At 44.9% G+C, this 22,670-nt stretch overlaps 1 protein-coding gene across 1 annotated transcript in view; it reads right to left on the bottom strand.

Annotated features, from left to right (window-relative positions):
* Window positions 1-22,670, bottom strand: part of LOC145348151 (butyrophilin subfamily 2 member A1-like) — a 35,623-nt gene that overhangs the window by 3,844 nt on the left and 9,109 nt on the right. The window contains exons 3-12 of the mRNA XM_080196325.1: window positions 21,846-22,193; window positions 16,889-17,170; window positions 14,016-14,144; window positions 11,991-12,017; window positions 11,425-11,451; window positions 8,122-8,148; window positions 7,969-7,995; window positions 6,217-6,243; window positions 3,364-3,390; window positions 830-856 (exon numbers count right to left, since the gene is read on the bottom strand). Of these exons, the coding sequence (XP_080052451.1) occupies window positions 830-856; window positions 3,364-3,390; window positions 6,217-6,243; window positions 7,969-7,995; window positions 8,122-8,148; window positions 11,425-11,451; window positions 11,991-12,017; window positions 14,016-14,144; window positions 16,889-17,170; window positions 21,846-22,193 (948 nt within the window). The remainder of the gene's footprint in view (window positions 1-829; window positions 857-3,363; window positions 3,391-6,216; window positions 6,244-7,968; window positions 7,996-8,121; window positions 8,149-11,424; window positions 11,452-11,990; window positions 12,018-14,015; window positions 14,145-16,888; window positions 17,171-21,845; window positions 22,194-22,670) is intronic.

Here is a 22,670-nt window from a genome sequence, read left to right on the forward strand (position 1 = left end):
GTTTATTTGAAATCATGAGCTTTCAGAGTGCTGCTCCTTCCTCAGGTGAGTGAAACTTGATGTCTATGTCGATATGCATGATCTTCTTGGAGATCCACTCCACTTTGAGCCGGCGGTTTGCAGTGTCAGTGGTAGCCATGTTGTGGAGATGCCGGCACTGGACTGGGGTGGGCACAGTAAGAAGTCTCACAACACCAGGTTAAAGTCCAACAAGTTCCACAAGCTTTCAGAGCTCCTTCATCGGGTGAGGTCACTCCAAATAAACCTATTGGACTTTAGCCTAGTGTTGTGAGACTTCTTACTGTAACATGGCAAAGGTTGAGAGGATGTCTCCAATCATGGACCAGGGGCATAATCGCAGAATAAAGGGGTGTTCATTTAAGATTGATTTAAGGAAGAATTTATTTTCTTAAAGAGTGGTGAATCTTTGGAATTCTTTACCCCAGGAAGCTGTGTATATGATGGAGCAGGCTAGAAGGGCTGAATGGCCTGACTTTTCTTCCTAGTATTTTTATCATATGGTCATCCCCCCCACCCCAACTCTGCTTTCTTCGTTAAGGTATAATCTTCAAATGCTGTGCTTTCTGAGACATTTGCAAACAAAGGCAAAAGGTTGGCGCAAGATTTATCTCAAGATCTCTGGTAAATGTCACCAAGCAGTCCAAGGCCATTATGACCTGCCCCAAGTATTTCAATGCATTTCTAGATGCAGGCAACCAAACCAGAGGCCAACCTGTTTCGGGATACCCAATTGTTTTACAGGAAGGGTTTGTACACCAATGCTCTGGTGCCTACTTTGTATCAACAAATTGGCAATAATTTCTCTTACCTGCACATCTCAGCATCTTGTCCCATGCTGAAAAGAAGCAGAAGATGTGTCATTAACGATGACCACTTTGTAAATAAAAACAGCTCTGTAAACGAGAAGGAACTAACGAAAAGGAGTGGCAGAAGCCAAGCAAGAATGCTCAATTTTGAATATGGCTTTAATCATCGAATCCCACAGTGCAGAAGGAGGCCATTTGATCCATCTGCACCGAGCACAATCCCACCCAGGCCCTATCCCCATTACCCCATACATTTACTCTAGCTAGTCTCCCTGGCACTAAATGGCAATTTAGTATGGCCAATCCATCTAACCCACACATCTTTGGATTGTGGGAGGAAACTGCAGCACCCGGAGGAAACACATGCTGACATGGGGAGAACTTGCAAACTCCGCACAGTGATCCAAACCGGGAATTGAACCCACGTCTTTGGCGCTGCGAGACAGCAGTGCTAACCACCATACCACTAGATTTTATACTCTCCAGCAGGTGGGTTTCAAGGCACCCATGCATCTGGTTGGACCAGCATTTATTGCCCACCTCTGATTGCCCTTAAAAGGACAGCTAAGAGCCAACCACATTGCTGTGGGTCTGGAGTCAAATGTAGGCCAGGGTAAGGACAGCAGATTTCCTTCCCTAGAAGGACATTAGTGAAACAGATGGGTTTTTGCAACAATGGTTTCATGGTCATCAGTAGAGTTTTAATTCCAGGCTTTTATTGAGTTCAATATCAGTGACAGACTTTGAACCTGGGATCCCAGAGAATTACATTGGGTCTCTGATTACTAGTCCAGTGACGAAGCTACTGCGCCACCACCTCCACTATAGAGTGACACAAGGCTGCTATATCTGGAATCATCTTCAGCAGTCAGACAGGAGGTTTGGAAGGTGAGATAATAATTAATAAATAAATGCACCAGCCCCTGATCTGTGTAATCACTGCTCACAAATCCTCCAGCTAAATGGATTCTGCAATCATGGTTCTCTGCAGAAAGCAGTAAGGGCTGGATCTTACAGGGCGCCATGTTCCCCAACAACCCAATCAGAAATTAACGCTCACTCAAGCACCTCATCCCGTTTCACCCTGCCATTACTTTACCCATGGCAGGGCGGGGAGGCCCACACAGTATGAGAAGCCAGCAGCTTTAGCTGGACAGGCAAGGTAGAGAGGGGTGGGAAACACATTTGTGGGTCCTCTGGCCACCAGGAAAGGTCCCTTCCTCTCTGCCGCATCTCCCTTCTCAAGGTCATCCTTTACCCATATCCCTCCTCTTCCCCGGCCACTAAAACACAGGCCCCTCTGTAATTGAGCCAATGTTTCGAGTCTGGATGTTGGCTCTATTCTCTCTCTAAGGCTATCAGACCTGCTGAGATTTTCCAGCATTTTCTGTTTTCATTTCAGATTTTAGCATCTGTGGTGTTTTGCCTTTAACTCAAATGCCAGACCGGGATATTACAATTTATCCACAAGATTCACAACACATGATAACACAGCAGAGGGTGGGTGAAAAGTTGTTCAGAAGGCAAGTCAGACAGATTTGAAACATTAACTCTGTTTTTCTCTCTCTCCACAGCTGCTGCCAGACCTGCTGAGTTTATCCAGCATTTTCTGTTTTTTTTAATTTAGATAGTTACACGGGTTAGACAGATATAGAGGGATATGGGCCAAAAGCAGGCAATTGGGATTAGTTTAAGTGTGTAAAAAAAGGGTGGTGCGGACAAGTTAGACCAAAGGGTCTGTTTCCATGCTGTAAGCCTCTATGACTCTATAAGTTCTAACTTTAATCCCATAACATTACACTCACAAACATTCCAGTGATTAGCACTGCTGCCTCACAGTGACAGGGACCCTGGTTCGATTCCCAGCTTGGGTCATGAAGTGTGTTGAGTCTGCACATTCTCCCCATGTCTGCATGGGTTTCCTCCGGGTGCTCTGGTTTCCTCCCACAATCCAAAGATGTGCTGGTTAGGTGGATTGGCCGTGCTAAATTCTCCCTTATTGCACCCGAACAGGCACCGATTGTGGAGACTAGGGGATTTTCATAGTAACTACGTTGCTGTCTTAATGCTACCTGGTCTGGGTCTACATGTGCTTCAGAGCCACAGCAACGTGGTTGACTCTCAACTGCCCTCTGAAATGGCCTAGCAAGTCACTCAGTTATAAAGGCAACTAAGGATGGGCAATAAATGCTGGGCAGCCAGCCACACCCATGTCCCACCAATTAATTTTTTAAAAAAATCTCCCCATGTCTGTGTGGGTTTCCTCCGGGTGCTCTGGTTTCCTCCCACAGTCTAAAAGATGTTCTGGTTAGGTGCATTGGCTGTGCTAAATTCTCCCTCAGTGTATCTGAACATGTGCTGGAGGGTGGCGACTAGGGGATTCTCACAGTAACTTCACTGTAATCTTAGTGTCAGCCTACTTGTGGCAATAATAAATAAACTTTAAAACTTCAAATCTTATGAGATGGAAATAAAAGATAGCTTCAAAGAAACGAAAGACAAGAAGAGGCATGTGCGACTGACAAGAGTATCTTACCGATCAGATGGCGAAGTTTGTCACATTCTGCAAGAAAGAAAAAGTTCCAGATATAACTTCAGGGTTTAAAATTACATCTTTCACAACCTGAAGCATTTTGCAGTCAATAAAGTTACTGAAGAGCTGGACAGGGTTTTACTGTTGAGATCTAATGTGGACTCCTTGAGCTCCCAACTTGCTCGGAGCAGGTCTGGCACAGAGATAGAAGCCACGATGCGGAGATGCCGGTGTCGGACTAGGGTAAACACAGTAAGAAGTCTCACAACACCAGGTTAAAGTCCACTTAAATCTGGTGTTGTGAGACTTCTTACAGCGATAGAAACCATAGAATCCCTACAGTTGAAATGCACTGGGAAGCCATCCTGACCTGCATCCTCGCTGTATTCGCAATAACCTGCAGTCCCTCCCTCCTCAACCAATCACCTGCCAGGGCCAGGAAAGCACCGGTAATAATTACTTGTGTTCCAACAAAAGTTGCACACAGCAAGATCCCAACCGTAAGCAACAAAGATAAACCAGTAGATAACCTATTTTCTGTTGGTGTTTGATGGGGGCCGATGAATCGACCAGGACACCATTAAAATACCTCTGCTTTTCGCTGAATAGTGTCAAGGGGCCTTTTCCCAAGAGAAATAAATAAGGATTCCTTAGTTTAATTCCCCACCTGGAAAGCCATCCTCCACCTCTGACAACGCAGCACTCCCTCGATACCGCTCAGGGAGCATCAGGTGAGGCGATTTTTCAGGAGTAGGGGTATGAGTTCATGAACCTCTGACTCAGGGGTGTTGTGCTGCTACTTAGCTATGCTGATATCCTGACATGCTGACACACTGACTGTGTGGCCAATTTCCCCTCCAACTCGATTTTCAAGTTTGCTGATGACACCATTGTCGTGGGTCAAATCTCAAACAATGATGAGACAGAGCGCAGGAATGAAATAGAGAATCTGGTGAACTGGTGCGGCGACAATAATCTCTCTCTCAATGTCAACAAAATGAAGGGGATTGTTATCGACTTCAGGAAGCGTAAAGGAGGACATGCCCCTGTCTACATAAACATGGACAAAGTGGAAATGGTCCAGAGCTTCAAATTGTTTAGTGTCCAGATCACCAGCAACCTGACCTGGTTCCCCCATGCCAACACTATAGTTAAGAAAGCCTGTACTTTCTCAGAAGACTAAGGAAACTTGGCATGTCCACTGTGACTCTCACCAACTTTTACAGATGTACTATAGAAAGCATTCTTTCTGATATCTCAAAGTTTGGTATGGCTCCTGATCTGCCCAAGACAGCAAGGATCTACAAAGGTCATGAATGTAGCCCAATCCATCATGCAATCCAGCCTCCCATCCACTGACTGTCTACAGTTCCCTCTGATTCAGCAAAGCAGCCTGCATAATCAAGGACTCCATGCACCCCAGACATCCTCTCTTCCAGCTTCTTCCATCAGGAAAAAGATATCAAAGTCTGAGGTCAAATACCAATCGACTCATAAGAACATAAGAAATAGGAGCAGGAGTAGGCCATCTAGCCCTTCAAGCTTGCCCCGCCATTCAATAAGATCATGGCTGATCTGAAAGTGATTCAGTTCCACTTACTCGCCTGCTCCTCACAACCCTTAATTCCCTTATCGATCAGAAATCTATCTACCTGTGACTTAAACATATTCAATGAGGTAGCCTCCAATGCTTCAATGGACAAAGAATTCCAGAGATTCACTACCCTCTGAGAGAAGAAGTTCCTCCTCAACTCTGTTCTAAACTGACTTTCCCTTATTTTGAGGCTGTGTCCTGTAGTTCTTGTTTCCTTTCTAAGTGGAAAGAATCTCTCTGCCTCCACCCTATCTAGACCCTTTATTATCTTATATATCTCCATAAGATCACCCCTCAGCCTTCTAAACTCCAACGAGTACAGGCCCAATCTACTCAATCTCTCCTCATAAGCTAACCCCCTCATCTCTGGTATCAACCTGGTGAACCTTCTCTGTACTCCCTCTAAGGCCAATATATCCTTTCGCAAATAAGGGGACCAAAATTGCACACAGTACTCCAGTTGCAGCCTCACCAGTGCCTTGTACAGTTGCAGCAAGAGCTCCCTGCTTTTATATTCTATCCCTCTCGCGATAAAGGCCAACATTCCATTCGCCTTCTTGATCACCTGCTGCACCTGCAGACTGGGTTTTTGCGATTCATGCACAAGGACCCCCAGGTCCCTCTGCACAGTAGCATGTTGTAATTTTTCACCATTTAAATAATATTCCATTTTACTATTATTCCTTCCAAAGCGGATAACCTCACATTTGCCAACGTTTTATTCCATCTGCCAGATCCTCGCCCACTCAATCAGCTTATCCAAATCTCTCTGCAGACTTTCTGCGTCCTCCACGCAATTTGCTTTGCCACCCATCTTCGTGTCATCAGCAAACTTTGTTACCCTACACTCGTCCCCTCCTCCAGGTCATCTATGTATATGGTAAACAGTCGAGGCCCCAGCACCGATCCCTGTGGTACGCCACTGGTCACCAACTGCCAACCAGAAAAGCACCCATTTATTCTAACTCTCTGCTTCCTGTTAAGACTCAAGAATAGTTTCTTTCCTGCTGCTATCAGAGTTTTGAATGGATCTACCTCACATTAAATTGATCTTTCTCTACACTCTATGATTATAACAGTACATTCTGCACCCTCTCCTTTCCTTCTCTATGAAAGGTATGTTTTGTCTGTGTAACACACAAGAAACAATACTTTTCACTGTATACTAATACATGTCACAATAATAAATCAATTCAAAATTCAAATCCAGATGTCTGGGAAAAGCATTAACAATATTGATTCTAATTATAATGTTCTCATACCCAATTTGCAAGCCACTTTTTCATCCTCTGAAAGAAAACAGACACAAATTAATGTTATTCCGATACCACACTAGTTGGTGCAGTATGAAACTAGGCATGCAATAGGTTTTATCACAATAGATTTATTCCCAAAATGCACCAACAGATCAGTGTGCTTCTGACATACCAACCTAGCATTCCAACAGTCTCTCTTTACAAATGCTCTAAATACCTAATTAAACAATGCCCTTCACTTGTGTATCTTAACAACATAATTAAAAGATACCATTAACAATTAACATCAAGGTGCTCAGTTTCAGAGATTGGATGCTCCCATCAAGTCTAGATATACCTTTCTCTTTTATTCTTTCACGAGACATAGGCATCACTGGCAAGGTCAGCATTTGTTCCCCTCCCTAATTACCCCTTGATCTGAGGTGTCTCACTCAGTCATTTCAGAGAATGGCTAAACATCAACCAGATCACTGCAGATATGGAGTCACAGGTAGGCCAGACCAGGGGGTAAGGACGGTAGATTTCCTTCCCCAAAGTCCAAAGATATGCGGGTTAGGTTAATTGGACATGCTATATTAATCCTTAGTGTACTGGGATGTGATAGGTTAGAGGGATTGGCAGGGTAACTAAGTGGGGAAAGAACTTGGGGTGGGATTGTTGTAGGTGCAGTCTCAATGAGCCAAATGGTCTCCTTCCGCACTGTAGGGTTTCTATGTTTCTAAGGGGCATTGGTGAACCCGATGAGTTTTTCATGGCAATGGTTTCATGGTCATTAGACTTTTAATTCCAGATTTTTATTGAATTCAAATAATGCCAAGGCAGGATTCAAACTTGGGTCCCCAGAGCATTACCCTGATCTCTAGATTATGAATCCAGTGACAATTCCACCACATTACCATCTCTGTCCACCAGCAGTTTTCTGCCTCTGCTCAATATTGAGGCTCTGGATTAAGCACCTTTCCCGATTTAAACAGGCCTGATTCATCCAACTGGCAAAGGGCCCACATGCCCGCGTGATGCATAGAAAGCGAGTCTGACCCTAACTACCTGATGCACTTCTGATCAGTGTCATTGCACGCCGATGAGGAAGATACGACCCAAAGCTTATCTTCGCCAAAGAAGGTGGTATTCAAATAAAAGAATACATCACAGGCTCCTCCTGGTTACGAGAGGCAAGACAATGAACGAATCATCAGCTTCAGCTAATGCTCAGGAAGTGCCCCCACACAGGAGCAATGATACAAAATTATTACATTGTGTGACACTGAAGCGATTTTTGATGGGCTCAGCTGCTTAGAGTGGGAGCAGAGGAAGGAGGGACAGGGCCTGGAGGTGGAAAGGTAGTGAGGGCAGAAGATTTATCAATTAAAATCGCGAATGGAAATGAAATTTTAACCCTCAAGTTGGATATAAAGCTGAATGTGAATCCCGCACATTGTTTTTAATTCTAGAAGCAGCAGAGAGTGATTTGAGCAGGTGAGATAGCAGACGAGAGGCTGTGTGTCGAGATGGGAGGGGTAGCCATGATCTTACTGACTGGGGGAGCGGGCCTGAAGGGCTGAATGGTCTACACCCACTCCCCAATGATTCCAAAGGCAGTGTCGGACCCTCCCAGTGGGCCCACTGATCCCGTGGGATTCCTGGTAAAGCGTCAAGATCAATTAGCCCTGTGAAGTGGCGCAAATTCTATTTATCCTTCAGCTGCACCTTGCCAGCACAAGAATAACACAATAACTGCAGTGTGATGCTGTGCCTTACCTATTGCTTTCAACAGCTTCTCCTTTTCTAAAAGGGCGAGAGAAAAAGAAAGACGGCAAAAAACGGTTAGGCAGCCTATTCACAAACTTTAAAAATTCTGTTCATTACTAAATATTCTTTATGAGACAAACACACAAATCCGGCCTCACCCACCTTGTCCTGCTCGTGTTTGTTCCTTACCTGTGTGAACGAGAAAACACAGCATTGATAAGTATCAGAAACCTTCAGAACTTTCTCAGCAATAATAATTATATACATATTGTTGCGCAGTCACATTGAGTTGGGAACACTTTTCAACGAGTCAGCACTAACCAAGAGTTTTCAAGCACAATATATACCCGGGTAGCTCAGTTGGTACCGCATGAGGCTCTTAATCTCAGGATCATGGGTTCAAGGCCCACGTTGGGCGCTATTATTTTGGGGTGGCACGATGGTTAGTGTTGCTGCCTCGCAGCGCCAGGGATCCGGATTCAATTCTGATCTCAAGTCAGTGCAAGTGCAGAGTTTGCACGTTCTCCCCGAGTCTGCATGGGATTCCCCCGGGTTCTCCCGATTTCCCCCCACAGTCCAAAGATGTGCAGGTTAGGTGGATTGGATATACTAAATTGCCCCAAGTATCAAGTAAATATGTGGGGTTATGGGGATAGGGCCTGTGTGGGATTGTGGTCCGTGCAGGCTTGGTGGGCTGAATGGCCCCCTTCTGCATTGTAGGGATTCTATGATTAAGGAATCATTGAATAATACAGATGGAGGTTTCCAGGACTTTGGAAGAGAAAAGATTGAGGGGTGGGGTGTTGAGGAGGGGGGGCGGGTACTCCAGCTTGTGTGTATTTGAAGGGTCTCATGTTTTATCTGCATGGTCTGTCTCTTTGCACAGTTTTTCGGTATCCTTTGCAGTAAGGGGGTAAAAAGTAAAGTCACCATAGCCCCAGGTGACCATAGGTTACTCTGCCCGTTGAGGGAGACAGCTGACTGGGGGTGAATTAACCGGGCGAGGGGAAAGGTTCAGGAGGCTACAGAATCCTTACAGTGCAGAAGGTCGTCATTTGGCCCATCGAGTCTGCACTGACTCTCTGACAAAGCATCTTACACAGACTCATCCTTCCTATCCACGTAAAATTTCCCATGGCTAATCCATCAAACCTACTTGGGACACTTGAGGGACAATTTAACAAAGAACAAAGAAAATTACAGCACAGGATCAGGCCCTTCGGCCCCCCAAGTCTGCCCCAACCATGCTGCCCATCTAAACTAAAACCCCCGAAAAGAACAAAGAAATGGCCAATCCACCTATCCTGCACATCTTTGGATTGTGAGAGGAAACCCAGAGGAAACCCACACAGACACTGGGAGAATGTGCAAACTCCTCACTGACAATGACCCAAGGTCAGAATTGAACCCAGGTCCCTGGCACTGTGAGGCAGCAGTGCTAACCGCTGTGCCTACCCAAAACTGAAAATATATTTCCTGTATGTGAGATTAATTGTTTCAAGTTGTTTGCTTCAATACTCAGTGAAGAAAAAGGACAAAGTTAACATATTTATCATAGAATCCCTACTTTACAGCAGGTGGCCATTTGGCCCATCAAGACTGCACCAACCATAATCCTACTCAGGCCCTACTCCCATAACCCCACGTATTTAGCCTGCCAATCCCCTGACACTAACTCAATTTATCATGGTCAATCAACCTACCCCGCTGGACTGTGGGAGTAAACGGGAGCACCCAGGGGAAACAGACAGAGACCCGAGACCTGAATTGAACCTGCATCCCAGGTGCTGTGAGGCAGCAATGCTAACCACTGTGCCACCCACGCGTCTGAAATATTCTTCCCCTTTCCTAATGCAAGACTCTGACATATTATCCACCATCAAATTCAGCACTTGCATAGTTTTGTACTAAATGCTTTATTAAGCTAATTTCTCATTGCTTTCCGCACCCCCCCCCACCTTCTTGGAGAGAGCTTTAATTAATGACAGACTTAAAACGCAGCATCAGAGTCTTCTTCATTTTGAATCAGTGTCAACTCTTAATCCCCAGTCACTTTTAAAAGCTATTTGCTGGGATATGTGAGGCGCTGGCCAGGGCCAGCATTTATTGCCCAACCCCAACTGCCCCTCCAGGTGGTGGTGGTGAGCCACCTCCTTCAACCACTGCACTCCTTCTGATTCCCTAAATCCGTGGGCAAGGTCTGTGAGAATTCCAGGAAACAGTTCAAATTTCAATTAGCAAAAATAACTGGTGGCATCAAAGCTGTTTGTAATGACTTCCAGTGAGGTTGGCTTCTTGGAGTATGAGCTCCCTGATTGAGATAATGATTGCCTGCCCAATCAGTTTAAGTTTATTTATCAGTGTCACATGTATGTAGGCTTACATTAACACTGCATAAGAACATAAGAAATAGGAGCAGGAGTAGGCCAACTAGCGCTTCGAGCCTGCCCCGCCATTCATGGCTGATCTGTCGTGGCTCAGTTCCACATTCCCACCCTCTCCCCATAACCCTTAATCCCCTCTCTTATCAAAAACCCATCAACCCGCATCTTAAAAATATTTAGCGAGGCAGCCTCCACCACTTCAACGGGCAGAAAATTCCAGAGATTCACCACCCTTTGAGTGAAGAAGTTCCTCCTCAACTCCGTTCTAAACCGCCCCCCCTCTATCTTGAGGCTGTGCCCAACGAAGTTACTGTGAAAATCCCCCAGTCGCCATACTCTGACACCTGTTTGGGTACACCAAGGGAGAATTTAGCACGGCCAATGCACCTAACCAGCACATCTTTCGGACTGTGGGATGAAACCGGAGCACCCAGAGGAAGCCCACGCAGACACAGGGAGAACGGCAAACTCCACACAGGCAGTGAATGTAGCTGCGAATCGAACCCGGATCCCTGGCGCTGTGAGGCAGAGGTGCTAACCACTGTGCCACCATGATGCCCCAAAGGAATCTCACTTGTGTGTAAATACAAGGGTGCAAGGTCCACTGGCACTCTGGATTCCGACCTTGTACCTGAAACACTCTAAGAGTGGAAGTGTGTATAAAAAAAGGAATCTGGTGAAGGGACGTCGGCCTCTGAAGCGTAATTGCAGTTTTTTATTTCAAATAACGGATTTGACAAATGGGTTAAACTCGAAGCAAGTTCTTGTTTCCTCTTTAAAGGTGTACAATGGATAACAACCTGTACCCATGACCGCATACATATATGTTAGTAGCATTGTAAGGGACCCGCATAAGAGTTACACCATTCTCTAAGACTTTAACTGCAAAACGGCGGGCGGATTTTCCAGCCTTGCACATATCCCAAACCGATAATTCCCGCCCGAGGTCATCGGACCTCTAAATAGTCTGTTGAATTTTCTGTCCCACCCACTACAGTTCCCATGGCGGGTGGGATGGGAAAATGCTGCTCAAAGTGTTTCAGTATAACCAATTTGTATGGTTTGGTTAGGAGTCACTTACGGAGCCTTGCTTGCAGTGCTTCGTACTCTGAAATAAAAGAATGCAGAGAATTTATTTAATCAACATTCATGTTCAGTGAAACACTTCCAAAAGCTTTTAAGTTTTACAAAACATCGCAAGATATTGCGGCTGTACTCAAAGAACAGTTCAAAAGCATCAGAAGTATAGAGTCCTACAGCGCAGAAGGAGGTCATGCAGCCCACCAAGTCTGTACCGACCACAATCCCACCCAGCTCCTATCCTCATAACCCCATGCATTTACCCTAGCTAGTTCCCCTGACACTAAGGGGCAATTTAGCATGGTCAATCCACCTAAACCCGCACATCTTTGGACTGTGGGAGGAAAACGGAGGAAACACACACAGACACGTGAAGAATGTGCAAACTCCACACAGAGAATGACCCAAGCCGGGAATCAAACCTGGGTCCCTGGTGCTGTGAGGCTACAGAGCTAATCACTGTGCCACCGTGCCGCCTGTGTATTAACTGCCTATAAGAAATTCTGTTCAAGTTCCTGCACCTTATCATAAAGATGGGATATTTTAATTGCTAAATATTAGACTTACCAGAGATTGGAGGTCGCTGATTGAGTTCTGAAAGATAAGATGGGTACAGTTAGTTAGTTATCATATAAGCTGCCCCTTTTGGTGTTGTACATGACTATGTCTATGCTGGGTACGTTTTAGTGATGTGCATTCTTACTTTATCGCCTCTGAGGCAGTAATTTTGACAGGACCAGGACAAAACAGTTCCAACATCACTCACAACGTGAGTAATTTATCAGTTCTTTAGAAGAGTCTGATGGATTAAGAGTTCTTGTGCCTCTTAATGCTGCCAGACCTGCTGAATTTATCCAGCGTTTTCTGCTTACATTTCAGATTTCCAGCATCTGCATTATTTAGCTCTCATATAATTCATGAGTGTCTTTATTAGTACAATGGTGAGCTACTTGCTATTAGACATTGTAAACACTTGTAAAGACTGTAAAGATTTAATTACCTGTTAAGATTCGCATTCCAACCATTATCTTGTAACTGAGTTTGTGTCTATGTACGTCCTGTTTGTGAACCCAAATTCTCCACTCACCTGATGAAGGGGCAGTGTTCCGAAAACTTGTGTGACCAAGTAAACCTGTTAGCCTTTAACCTGGCGTTGTAAGACTTCTTACTGTGCTATTAGATATTGTGATAGAAATAGATTTGTAGACCTTTGACAGGAAGTTGGAGACATCCACCAACTCCATCCACACTTCCCGCTGCCTCGGGAAAGCAGCCAGGAATGATGAAAGTGACCACAATCCGGCCCACCATCCACCTTGTGAACTGCAAGTAACTTGGTGAAGAGGAAGTATGCAAGGGCTGACCACGCTTACGAGAAACTACAAAGGGTTGTGAATGCAGCCCAATCCATCACACAATCCAATCTCCCATTCATTAACTCCATCTACAATTCCCACTGCCTCAGAAAAGCAGCCAACGTCATCAAGGACCCCATGCATCCCAGACACACTGTCTTCCACCTTCTCCCATCGGGGAAATGATTCAAAAGTCTGAGGACATGTACCAACCAACTCAAGAACAGCTTCTTCCCTGCTGCCATCAGACTTTTGAATGGACCTAGCTTATATTAAGCTGATCCTTCTCTGTGACTGTAACACCACATTCTGCACCTTCTCCTTCTCCCCTACATACTTGATGAATGGTGTGTTTTGGCTGTATAGCACGCAAAAAACAATACTCTTCACTATATCCAAACACATGTGACAATAATGAATCAAACCAAACAGGGTGGAATCTAACAGTGAAGGTTCTTGATGCCAGTCACTATTACACTGACCTCTGTTGGAAACATAGAAGATAGAAGCAGGAGGCAGCCATTTGGCTCTTTGAGTCTGCTCCATCATTCATTATGATCATGGCTGATCATCCAACTCAATAGCCTAATCCTGATTTTTCCCCATAACCTCTGATCTCATTCGCCCCAAATTGCTACATCTAGCTGCCTCTTGAATACGTTCAATGTTTTGGCATCAACTACTGCCTGTGGTAATGAATTCCACAGGCTCACCACTCTTTAGGTGAAGAAATGTCTCCTCACCTCGGTCCTAAATGGTCCACCCTGAATCCTCAGACTGTGACTCCTGGTTCTGGACTCCCCCACCATTGGGAACATCCTTCCTGCATCTACTCTGTTTAGTCCTGTCTAAGTCTCTATGAGAACCACCACCACCACCCCCCCCCCCCACCTTATTCGTTTGAACTCCAGCGAAAACAATCCTAACTTAGTCAATCTCTCCTGACATTGACAATCAGTCCCACCATCTCCAGAGTCAGCCTAGTAAATCTTCGCTGCTCTCTCTTGAGACAAGAACATCCTTCCTCAGAAAAGGAGACCAAACATATGGTTGCGCAGGCATTGTGGGTGAAATAGAATTGGGGTTTTGCTGAGCTGACTGATTAAAGTGTATAATGTCCGGGCAAAGTGAGGCACTTCTTTCGCCTCTATCCATTCCATCCTTTAAATGGCACCCAATTTACAAAAGCAAAAAAAAATGCTGCACTTGAATTTCAAACATTGCTCAGCAAACTTACTTCTTATTCTTTCATCTTGTCTTCGCTGCTTCCGATAGAAGTAATACACGACACCAATTCCTCCCAGGAGAAGAACGAAAATTATCCAGAAAGCCACAAGCCAGCCAGTAACATGGGGGAAAAATTCATCTGCGATCAGATTGCAGAGAACAAACCACATCAGTAAAAAACTGGGAATCAGATCCTCCTCCATTCGTGGGACATGCACAGCACTGGCAGGCCAGCATTTATTGCCCATCCCTAGGTGCCCTCGAGAAGATGGTGACGAGTGGCTTGCTAAGGCCATTTCAGAGAGTAGATGAGAGTCAACCATATTGCTGTGGCTCTAGAGCCATGTTAAAGTCTATTTATCGGTGTCATGAGTAGGCTTACATTAAAACTGCAACTAAGTTGCTGTGAAGTTCCCCTCGTCACCACTCTCCGGCTCTGTTCGGGTACACTGAGGGAGAATTTAGCATGGTCAATGCACCTAACCAGCACATCTTTTGGATTATGGGAGGAAACTGGAGTACCCAGGGGAAACTCACACAGACATGGGGAGAACGTGCAGACTGCACAGACACAATGGCTGGCACTGCTGCCTCTCAGCGCCAGGGACCCAGGTTCAATTCCAGCCTTGCGTCACTGTCTGCGTGGAGTTTGCACTTTCTCACCGTGTCTGCGTGGGTTTCCTCCCACAATCCAAAGATGTGCGGGTTAGATTGATTGGCCGTGCTAAACTGACCCCCCGTGTCAGGGGGATTAGCAGGGTAAATGAGGGTTATGGGAATAGGGCCTGGAAGGGATTATGGTCAGTACAGACTCAATGGGCTGGATGGCCTCATTCTGGACTGTAGGGATTCTACGGCAGTGATTCAAGCCAAGAATAGTGCTGTGAGGCAGCAGCGCTAACCACCGTACCATCTTTCTGTCCACGTAGGCCAGACCAGGTAAGGACGGCACATTTCCATCCTTAAAGGACATAAGTGAATCAGATGGATTTTTCCGATAATCGATAATGATTTCATGATGATCAATAGATTCTTAATTCCAGATATTTTTTAATTGAATTCAAGCTCCACCATTTGCCATGACAGGATTCGAACCTGGGTCCCCAGATCATTAGCTGAGTTTCTGGATTAATACTCTACCGATAATACCACTAGGCTATCGCCTCCCCACAAAGCCCCATACTGTATTTCTTCCAATAAAAAAAAAGGTACCAAGGAAGGAGACTTCAACAATTGTTCCTGTGACACCAAGGGTCCCGAGAACTGAAACATGCTCTGCAACTGCTTTAGAACAACTGGTTTTGTAATGCAGATGTGAACAAGATTTTTGACAAAAATATATTAAATTGATATTGAAATAAGTTCCCTATAAATCAAATATGATACCAACATTTGAAGACAATAGTCGCCACATTTTAGCCTCACCACACATCAGTTACCAATCTTATTTACCTTACGTTAGATCTTTCCCACCACAAAATAAACTCCACACATGTAACAAATGAACAACCAGAATGAGCACATCCATAATTCAGCGATTAAAAATCTCTTGATGGGCAACAAGCATGAAGATCTTATAAAAGCAAACACATTTTCGCTCAAACGCCACACTGTAAGACAGCGAATTCTATCACTCCTCGGCCTTTTGTCTAAGATCAATGTCTTTTCTGGTCAGATTGGGCCAGGTATATCTCACTTGTGGGGACCACGGATTTAACTTGAATTGGTTTTGAAGCAAGCAAGAGGCTTGCACTGTCCACTCTGCACACTGGCTTTATAACTTTAAAGGAAGGAAAAGTTTTTTTTGTAAATCTGGAAAAATAAAGATAGCTAATCCTTTAATAACCTCTTTAAGCTATCAATCAGATTGTAGGTTTTGAAATTCAGCTCAGAATAGTCCTTGGGCAAATATCAAAGATCTCTACTCCAACTGCACAAACAGATACCAATATTTTGATGCAACCTACAGCAAGTGCAAGCCTGGCGGAGGGTTTTCTTTTTCAATGTCACTGACATTAGACAAGATATTTTAAAAAAAACAGCAGGTCGTGACACTGAATGGAACTTAATCAGCCCTTTAAAAGCACTTATGTCTCCTCCATCAATTTATTACATGTTGTAGGTTAAGGTCCACGGAACAGCCTAAATTGGTTGTGTTCAAACTCAGCACTAAGTCAAAATGATCGCACCAGTTCGGATTTCCTGCCTACGTGAATCACGCCCTGCCCTCTACACTCTGCCAACAAAAATGGGATCCTTTGGAAATGGGGGTGGGACCTCCTCATCTGGGTCCCGCCTGCCACTTATAAAGTTCCAGTCCAAAGTGTACAACGTAATAGTCCACACTTGAGAGGAGGAGGAGAGTGACACCAGACTAGCAATCTAGAGTCCCAGGGTAACGCTCTGGGAAGCCAGGTTCAAATCCCACCATGGCAGATGGTGAAATTTGAATTCAATAGTAGAAAAGAAAAACCGGAATTAATATTTACCGAGTAACCATTGCCACCTTTTATAAAAGAAAGCATCCATCTGAACACTTTATTAGTCACAAGTAGGCTTACATTAATACTGCAATGAAGTTACTGTGAAAATCTCCAGTGGCCATAGAGTCACAGAGGTTTACAACATGGAAACAGGCCCTTCAGCCCAACTTGTCCATGCTGCCCCAGAAGGAATTTTGCCATCCTGACCTAGTCTGGACTATATGTGATTCAAGACCCACAGCGACTTGACTGACTCTTCTCTGCCCCCTGTAAAATGGCCTACCAAGTCATTCAGCTCAAGGGGCATTTAGGGATGGGCAATAAATGCAAGTCCAGCCAGCGTTGCCCATATGCCATGAAAACATTTTTACAAATTTCCAAAAGGTGGGATTTTACAGACCTGATATTTGGAGGCTGCTTTGCTTTCTTTTGTCCAATAATACGTTAATGACGGCACATGTATATCTATTATCGGAATCAGCTGTAACCTCAAGGCTGCTCTCCACCGCTAAGAGTCCTCTCGAGTTGACTGTTTGTTTTCCAAGTGCTCCAGTCAACTCCTTTCCATTTCCCATCAACCAGGTTATGTTGGGCCGAGGATACCAGTCTTCGGATGCACACGTAAGCTTTATCCCGCTGCCTTGGTAGCCTGCCAACTTCACCACTGGTTCAAGGCCCACTTCTATAATTTAAAACACAGGTTTTGCTTGTTTATGAACCATCAGAACCTTCAAACCTTTTCCCGTGCCATTCAATCAGATCACAGCCAACCTGCAGCTCAACTCCTGTGTGGGTTTCCTCTGGGTGTTCGGGTTTCCTCCCACACTCCAAAGATGTGTGGGTTAGGTGGATTGGCCAAGCTGAGTTGCCCCTCAGTGTCCCAGGATGTGCGGGTTAGGGGGATTATCCATGGTAAATGTGTGGGTTAATGGGGATAGGGTGGGGGAGAGGGCGTCCCTAGAAAGAAACATTAAAAAATAGCAGGAGGCGGCCATTTAGCATGTCAAGGCTGATCCACCATTCATTTTGATCATGGTTGACCATCGAAATGAATACCTGATCCCACCCCCCACCCCACCCCACCCCCCACCCCGTATCCCTTGATCCCTTTAGCCTTAAGAGCTATACCTAATTTCTTCTTGAAATCACACAATGTTTTGGCCTCAACTACTTCCTGTGGTAGTGAATTCCACACATTTGCCACTTTCTGGGTGAAGAAATTTCTCTTCACCTCAGTCCTAAAAGGTTTACCCCTTATCCTCAAACCGTGACTCCTAGTTCTGGATTCCCCCATCATCGGGAACATTCTTTCTGAAATCTACCCTGTCTAACCCTGTTCAAATTTTATAAATTTTTGAGATCCCCTCTCACTCTTCTAAACTCCAATGAATACAATCCGAACGTCTTAGTCTTTCCTCATATGACAGTCCTACCATTCTAGGAATCAGCCTGCTAAACCTTTGTTACACTCCCTCTATAGCAAGGACATCCTTCCTCAGATAAGGACACCAACACTGCACACAATACTCCAGGGTGGCCTCACCATCGCCCTGTACACATGTCGTGACGGGGATTGTCCATAGGAAATGTGTGGGGTTATAGGGATAGGGTGGGAGAAAGACAGCCTGGGTAAGATGCTCAGATGTAGAGATGCCGGCATTGGACTGGGGTAAACACAGTAAGAAGTCTCACAACACCAGGTTAAAGTCCAACAAGTTTATTCGATAGTAAACCCACAAGCTTTCAGAACGCTGTACCTGACGAAGGAACAGTGTTCCAAAAGCTTGTGGGTTTACTATCAAATAAACTTGCTGGACTTTAACCTAGTGTTGTGAGACTTCTTACTAAGATGCTCAGTCAGTGCAGACTTGTTGGGCTGAATGGCCTCTTCTGCACTGTAGGGATTCTATGACATCTCTGAACCAAGCAAAATTCTTCCCATGCACTAAAACCAAAAATACTGCACAGGCTGGAAGTCTGAAATAAAAACAGAAAAAAGGGCTGGAAAAGCTCACCAGGTCTGGCAGCATCCACGGAGTTAACGCTTCCAAGTCCAATCTTTTTCACTACAAGGGAGGATTAAAACAATGCTGGCAGAGAGGTGGGGACCAGAAGGAAATATCATGGGAAGAGCTTAATGGTGCACAGGATACTGGGAGAGACAATAGGACTAGAGTGGGACAGACAGAGGCAAGGTCAGTGTATGCAAAAGCAGTAAAGTCCCAATCAGGGTTACAAATATTCCTGGATGCAAGATATTCAGGTAAGATAGGAAAGAAAGAAAGGAAGAAAAGGGGAGGCATGACGGAATATTGATTAAGATGAGAGATCATACGACACCAGATTGTAGTCCAACAGGTTTATTTGAAATCATGAGCTTTCGGATGCTCCACTTCACCTGACGAAGGGGGTAGTGCTCCGAATACTTGAGATTTCAAATAAACCTATTGGGCTACAATCTGGGGTCATGTGACCTCTCATCTTGTCCAACTCAGTCCAACACCGGCATCTCTACAGTATTGACTAAAAGGATAGCATTGGAAAGCTGGAGAGAAAGGGTGAACATGAGGATACCCCAGAAGAGTCAAGGACAGAATTTGTGTGACTGGAACCAAGGAAGAAAAGTAAGTGCAATAGCATTATTTGGGGCAATTTATGGCCACTGACTAGTGGAAACAATGTAGAGGATCCAATTTGCGAGGAAATTACCAGGATCAAAGGAACTGGAGTAGACCAAAAGGCCCCTCGAGCATGTTCCTGCCATTCACTGAAATCATGGCTGATCTGTGGCCCAACACCATATACCTGCTTTTGGCCCAAATCCCTTGCTTAACAAACTTTTATCTAAGATTTAAAATTAGCAACTGATCTCACATCAACAGCCATTTGTGGAAGAGAGTTTCAAACTTCTACCAATCTTTCTGTGTAGAACTACTTCCTAACATCTCTCCTGAATGGTCTGGCCCTAATTTTTAGACTATGCCCCCTAATTCTAGAATCTCCAACCAGTGGAAATAGTTCACCTTTATCTACTGTCTTTTCCTGTTAGCATCTTGAAATACTACAATCAGGTTGCCCCTCAACTTTCTAAAATCTAGAGAAAACAGACCTCATAATTAAACCCCTGAAGCCCAGGCATCATTCTCATAAACGTACACTGCACTCCATCCAAGGCCAATATATCCTTCCGAAGGTGCGGTGTCCACATCTGCTCACAGTTTTCCAGGTAGGGTCTAACCAGGGCTTTGTATAACTGCGGCATGGTGGCATAGTGGTTGGCACTGCTGCCTCACAGACCTAGAGACCCGGGTTCCATTCTGGCTCGAGTGACTTGTCTGTGTGGAATTTGCACATTCTTCCCGTGTCTGTGTGGGTTTTCTCCGGGTGCTCCGGTTTCCTCCCACAGTCCAAAGATGTGCACAGTCAGATAGATTGGCTATGCTAAATTGCCCATTAGTATCAGCGGGACTAGTTAGGGTAAACGCATGGGGTTACGGGGATAGGGCCTGGGTTTGTGTTCAATGCAGACAACGGGCCAAATGGCCTCCTTCTGCACTGATTCTGTGATCTGCATCCTTATACTCTAGTCTTCCAGATAAAAAGGCCAACATTCCAGGAGGTGCAAGAATTATACAGTAGTTGGGCCAATCCAAGTATAGACTAGGGGTAGTAATCTAGGTAGAAAAAAGGGCATGAGTTCATAGTATGTGTTCTGGAAAATTTTCTACAGCAGTAGTTTCCTGTCTGATGAGAAAAGGAGCACTGTTGGATCTGGTTCTTCGAAATAAGATGGGCCAAGTGGATCAAAGGTTGGCAGGAGAACATTTAGAGAATAGTGATCATTGTATCATCAAGCTTAGGCTGACTGTGGAAAAAGACAAATCAAGAGTTAAGATTACTTAAAAATAAGTGAATTTACCGGGGAAAAGCCAACTTCAACGGGGGTAGGAACACATCTGGGCCGGAGAAATTGGGAGTCAAAAGGTTGGCAGGAAAAACAATAGCAGGACAATTTAAAGAAGACATAGCACATGTACATTCGAATTGTATTCCCTAAGAAGGAAAGGTATCTCGAGCTCCCTGTATGATGAAAGGGATAGAAATTAAGATGAAGAAAAAAAGCACAGTTATGACAGATGTCAGATTGAAATTACTATAAAAGACCAGACAGAATATAAAAGGGGAAGTGAAATAGCAGAAAAAGAGCCAAAGAGGGAGTATGAAAAGAGACTGGCAGCTAACACAAAAGGGAATCCAAACATCTTCCATAAGCATATAAATAGTAAAAGGACAGTAAAAGGAGGAGTAGGACCAAAAAGGGGATTTGCTTATGGAACAGGGGGCATACCTGATGTCTTAAATGAATACTTGTTATCTGTCTTTATAAAGGAAGAAGATACTATCCAGTGAAAAAGAAGGTAATGCAGACATTAGAGTATTCAAAATTGAGTAGGGGGCGGTATTGAATGGACTTAAAGTTGGGAACAGATGAGATGTATCTGTAGAGGGAAATGAGAATGGAAATCGTGGAGGCACAAGGCAGTAGTGCCAGAGGACAGGACAGTTGCAAACATTACATCCTCATTCAAAGAAAGGGTGTAAAGTTAAGCCCAGCAACAACAGGTCAGTTTACCCACAGTGGGCAGTACTGAGGGACGAGGATATGAAGCTGGGTTGAGTGACAGAAAGGAGCAAGTACCAGTGAAGGAGTATTTTCTGGCTTATTTCCAGATATTTTTCACCCCTCAACCTCCATCCTTCCAGTGAGAACAAACTAAGCTCCTCCAACCTTTCTTCATAGCTAATACCCTTCTGACCAGACTACATCCTGGTAAAGCTCTTCTATACCCTTTCCAAAGCATCCACATCTTTCTGGTAGCATGGCGACCAGAACTGTACGCAATATTCCAAGTGCGGCCTAACTAAGGCAGCAGGATCTGCCAATTTTTATAGCCAATGCCCCAACCAATGAAGGCAAGCATGCTGTGTGCCTTCTTGACTACTTTATCCATCTGTGTTGCCACTTTCGGCGATCAGTGGACATTTGTGGCCGAATGGCCTCCCTCTGTACTGTACCTTTTCTGTGGTTCTAGTGGCATAGGTGAGGGGCAGGGGTGGTGAGTGTGGGCTCGCTTACTCACACCCGTATCGCAGGGCCGCACAAAAAAAAACCTAAACACGAATGGGTGCGAGAATCCCATAATTGGGTTCCTGCCGATATTTTGTAATCCTGCTCTCACCCATCCCCCTTCCCCCCTCCACCACCCACCCACCATCTCCCACCACCGGTTCTGATACAGACAGGAAAATCCAGGACTGAGTGAGTACGGAACCACCGAACGGAGACTCCAACTCACTTCCGACTTGCAGATGAACAACTCCCTCTGCATCCTGGGCTTTGGAGATGACAAAGCAGGTGTACATCCCGTCATCCTGCACACCGATATTCTTCAGCAGGAGGGAGACATTCCCATTGTTGAAGGCTCCGTGAAACAGTTCCGTTCTGCCAGAATACTTCTGAAGTTGCGTCTCGGGGACATCGTGGCCCTGTCTGTAGTGATGCACTGTTTTGGCCCAATCCGATTGAAACCACCTCACTTCCATCGCTTCTGGAGCCTCTGCCGGTATTAACTGGCAGTCCAGGATGACGTCTGCACCAACGGTGCCAACTACTGGCTTGCTTGGAGTGGTAACGATGAACTTTCCTAGAAAAAGGGCGAGGGACAAAAGCGGAACAGTCAAATCAACTTGCATCTACATCCGCCACCCACCGCCACTGCAAAAGTAGACTAGTTTGGCTATACCACAGTTGGTAGCATGCTTGCCTCGAGTGGGAGCAGTGGCCTAATGGTATTGTCATTGGACTAATAATCCAGAGATCCTGGGGATCCAGGTTCGAATCTCACCACTGCAGGCAGTGATATTTGAATTTAATAGAAAAATCTGGGACTAAAATCCACTGATGACCATGAAATCATTGTTGATTGTTGGGAAACCCATCAGATTCATTAATGATCTTTAGGGAAGGAAATCTGTTGAGCTGGTCTGGCCTACATGTGACTTCAGACCCACAACAATGTGGTTGACTCTTAAATGCTCTCCACAAGAGCAATTAGAGTCAAGCAATAAATAAACGCCCATGTCCCATGAAATATATTTTTTAAAAGGTTGCGAATATCCCT

The sequence above is a fragment of the Carcharhinus amblyrhynchos genome, chromosome 9, assembly GCF_965287045.1.
Source record: "Carcharhinus amblyrhynchos chromosome 9, sCarAmb.v2.hapA, whole genome shotgun sequence".
In the NCBI taxonomy this organism is placed as follows: Eukaryota; Metazoa; Chordata; class Chondrichthyes; order Carcharhiniformes; family Carcharhinidae; genus Carcharhinus; species Carcharhinus amblyrhynchos.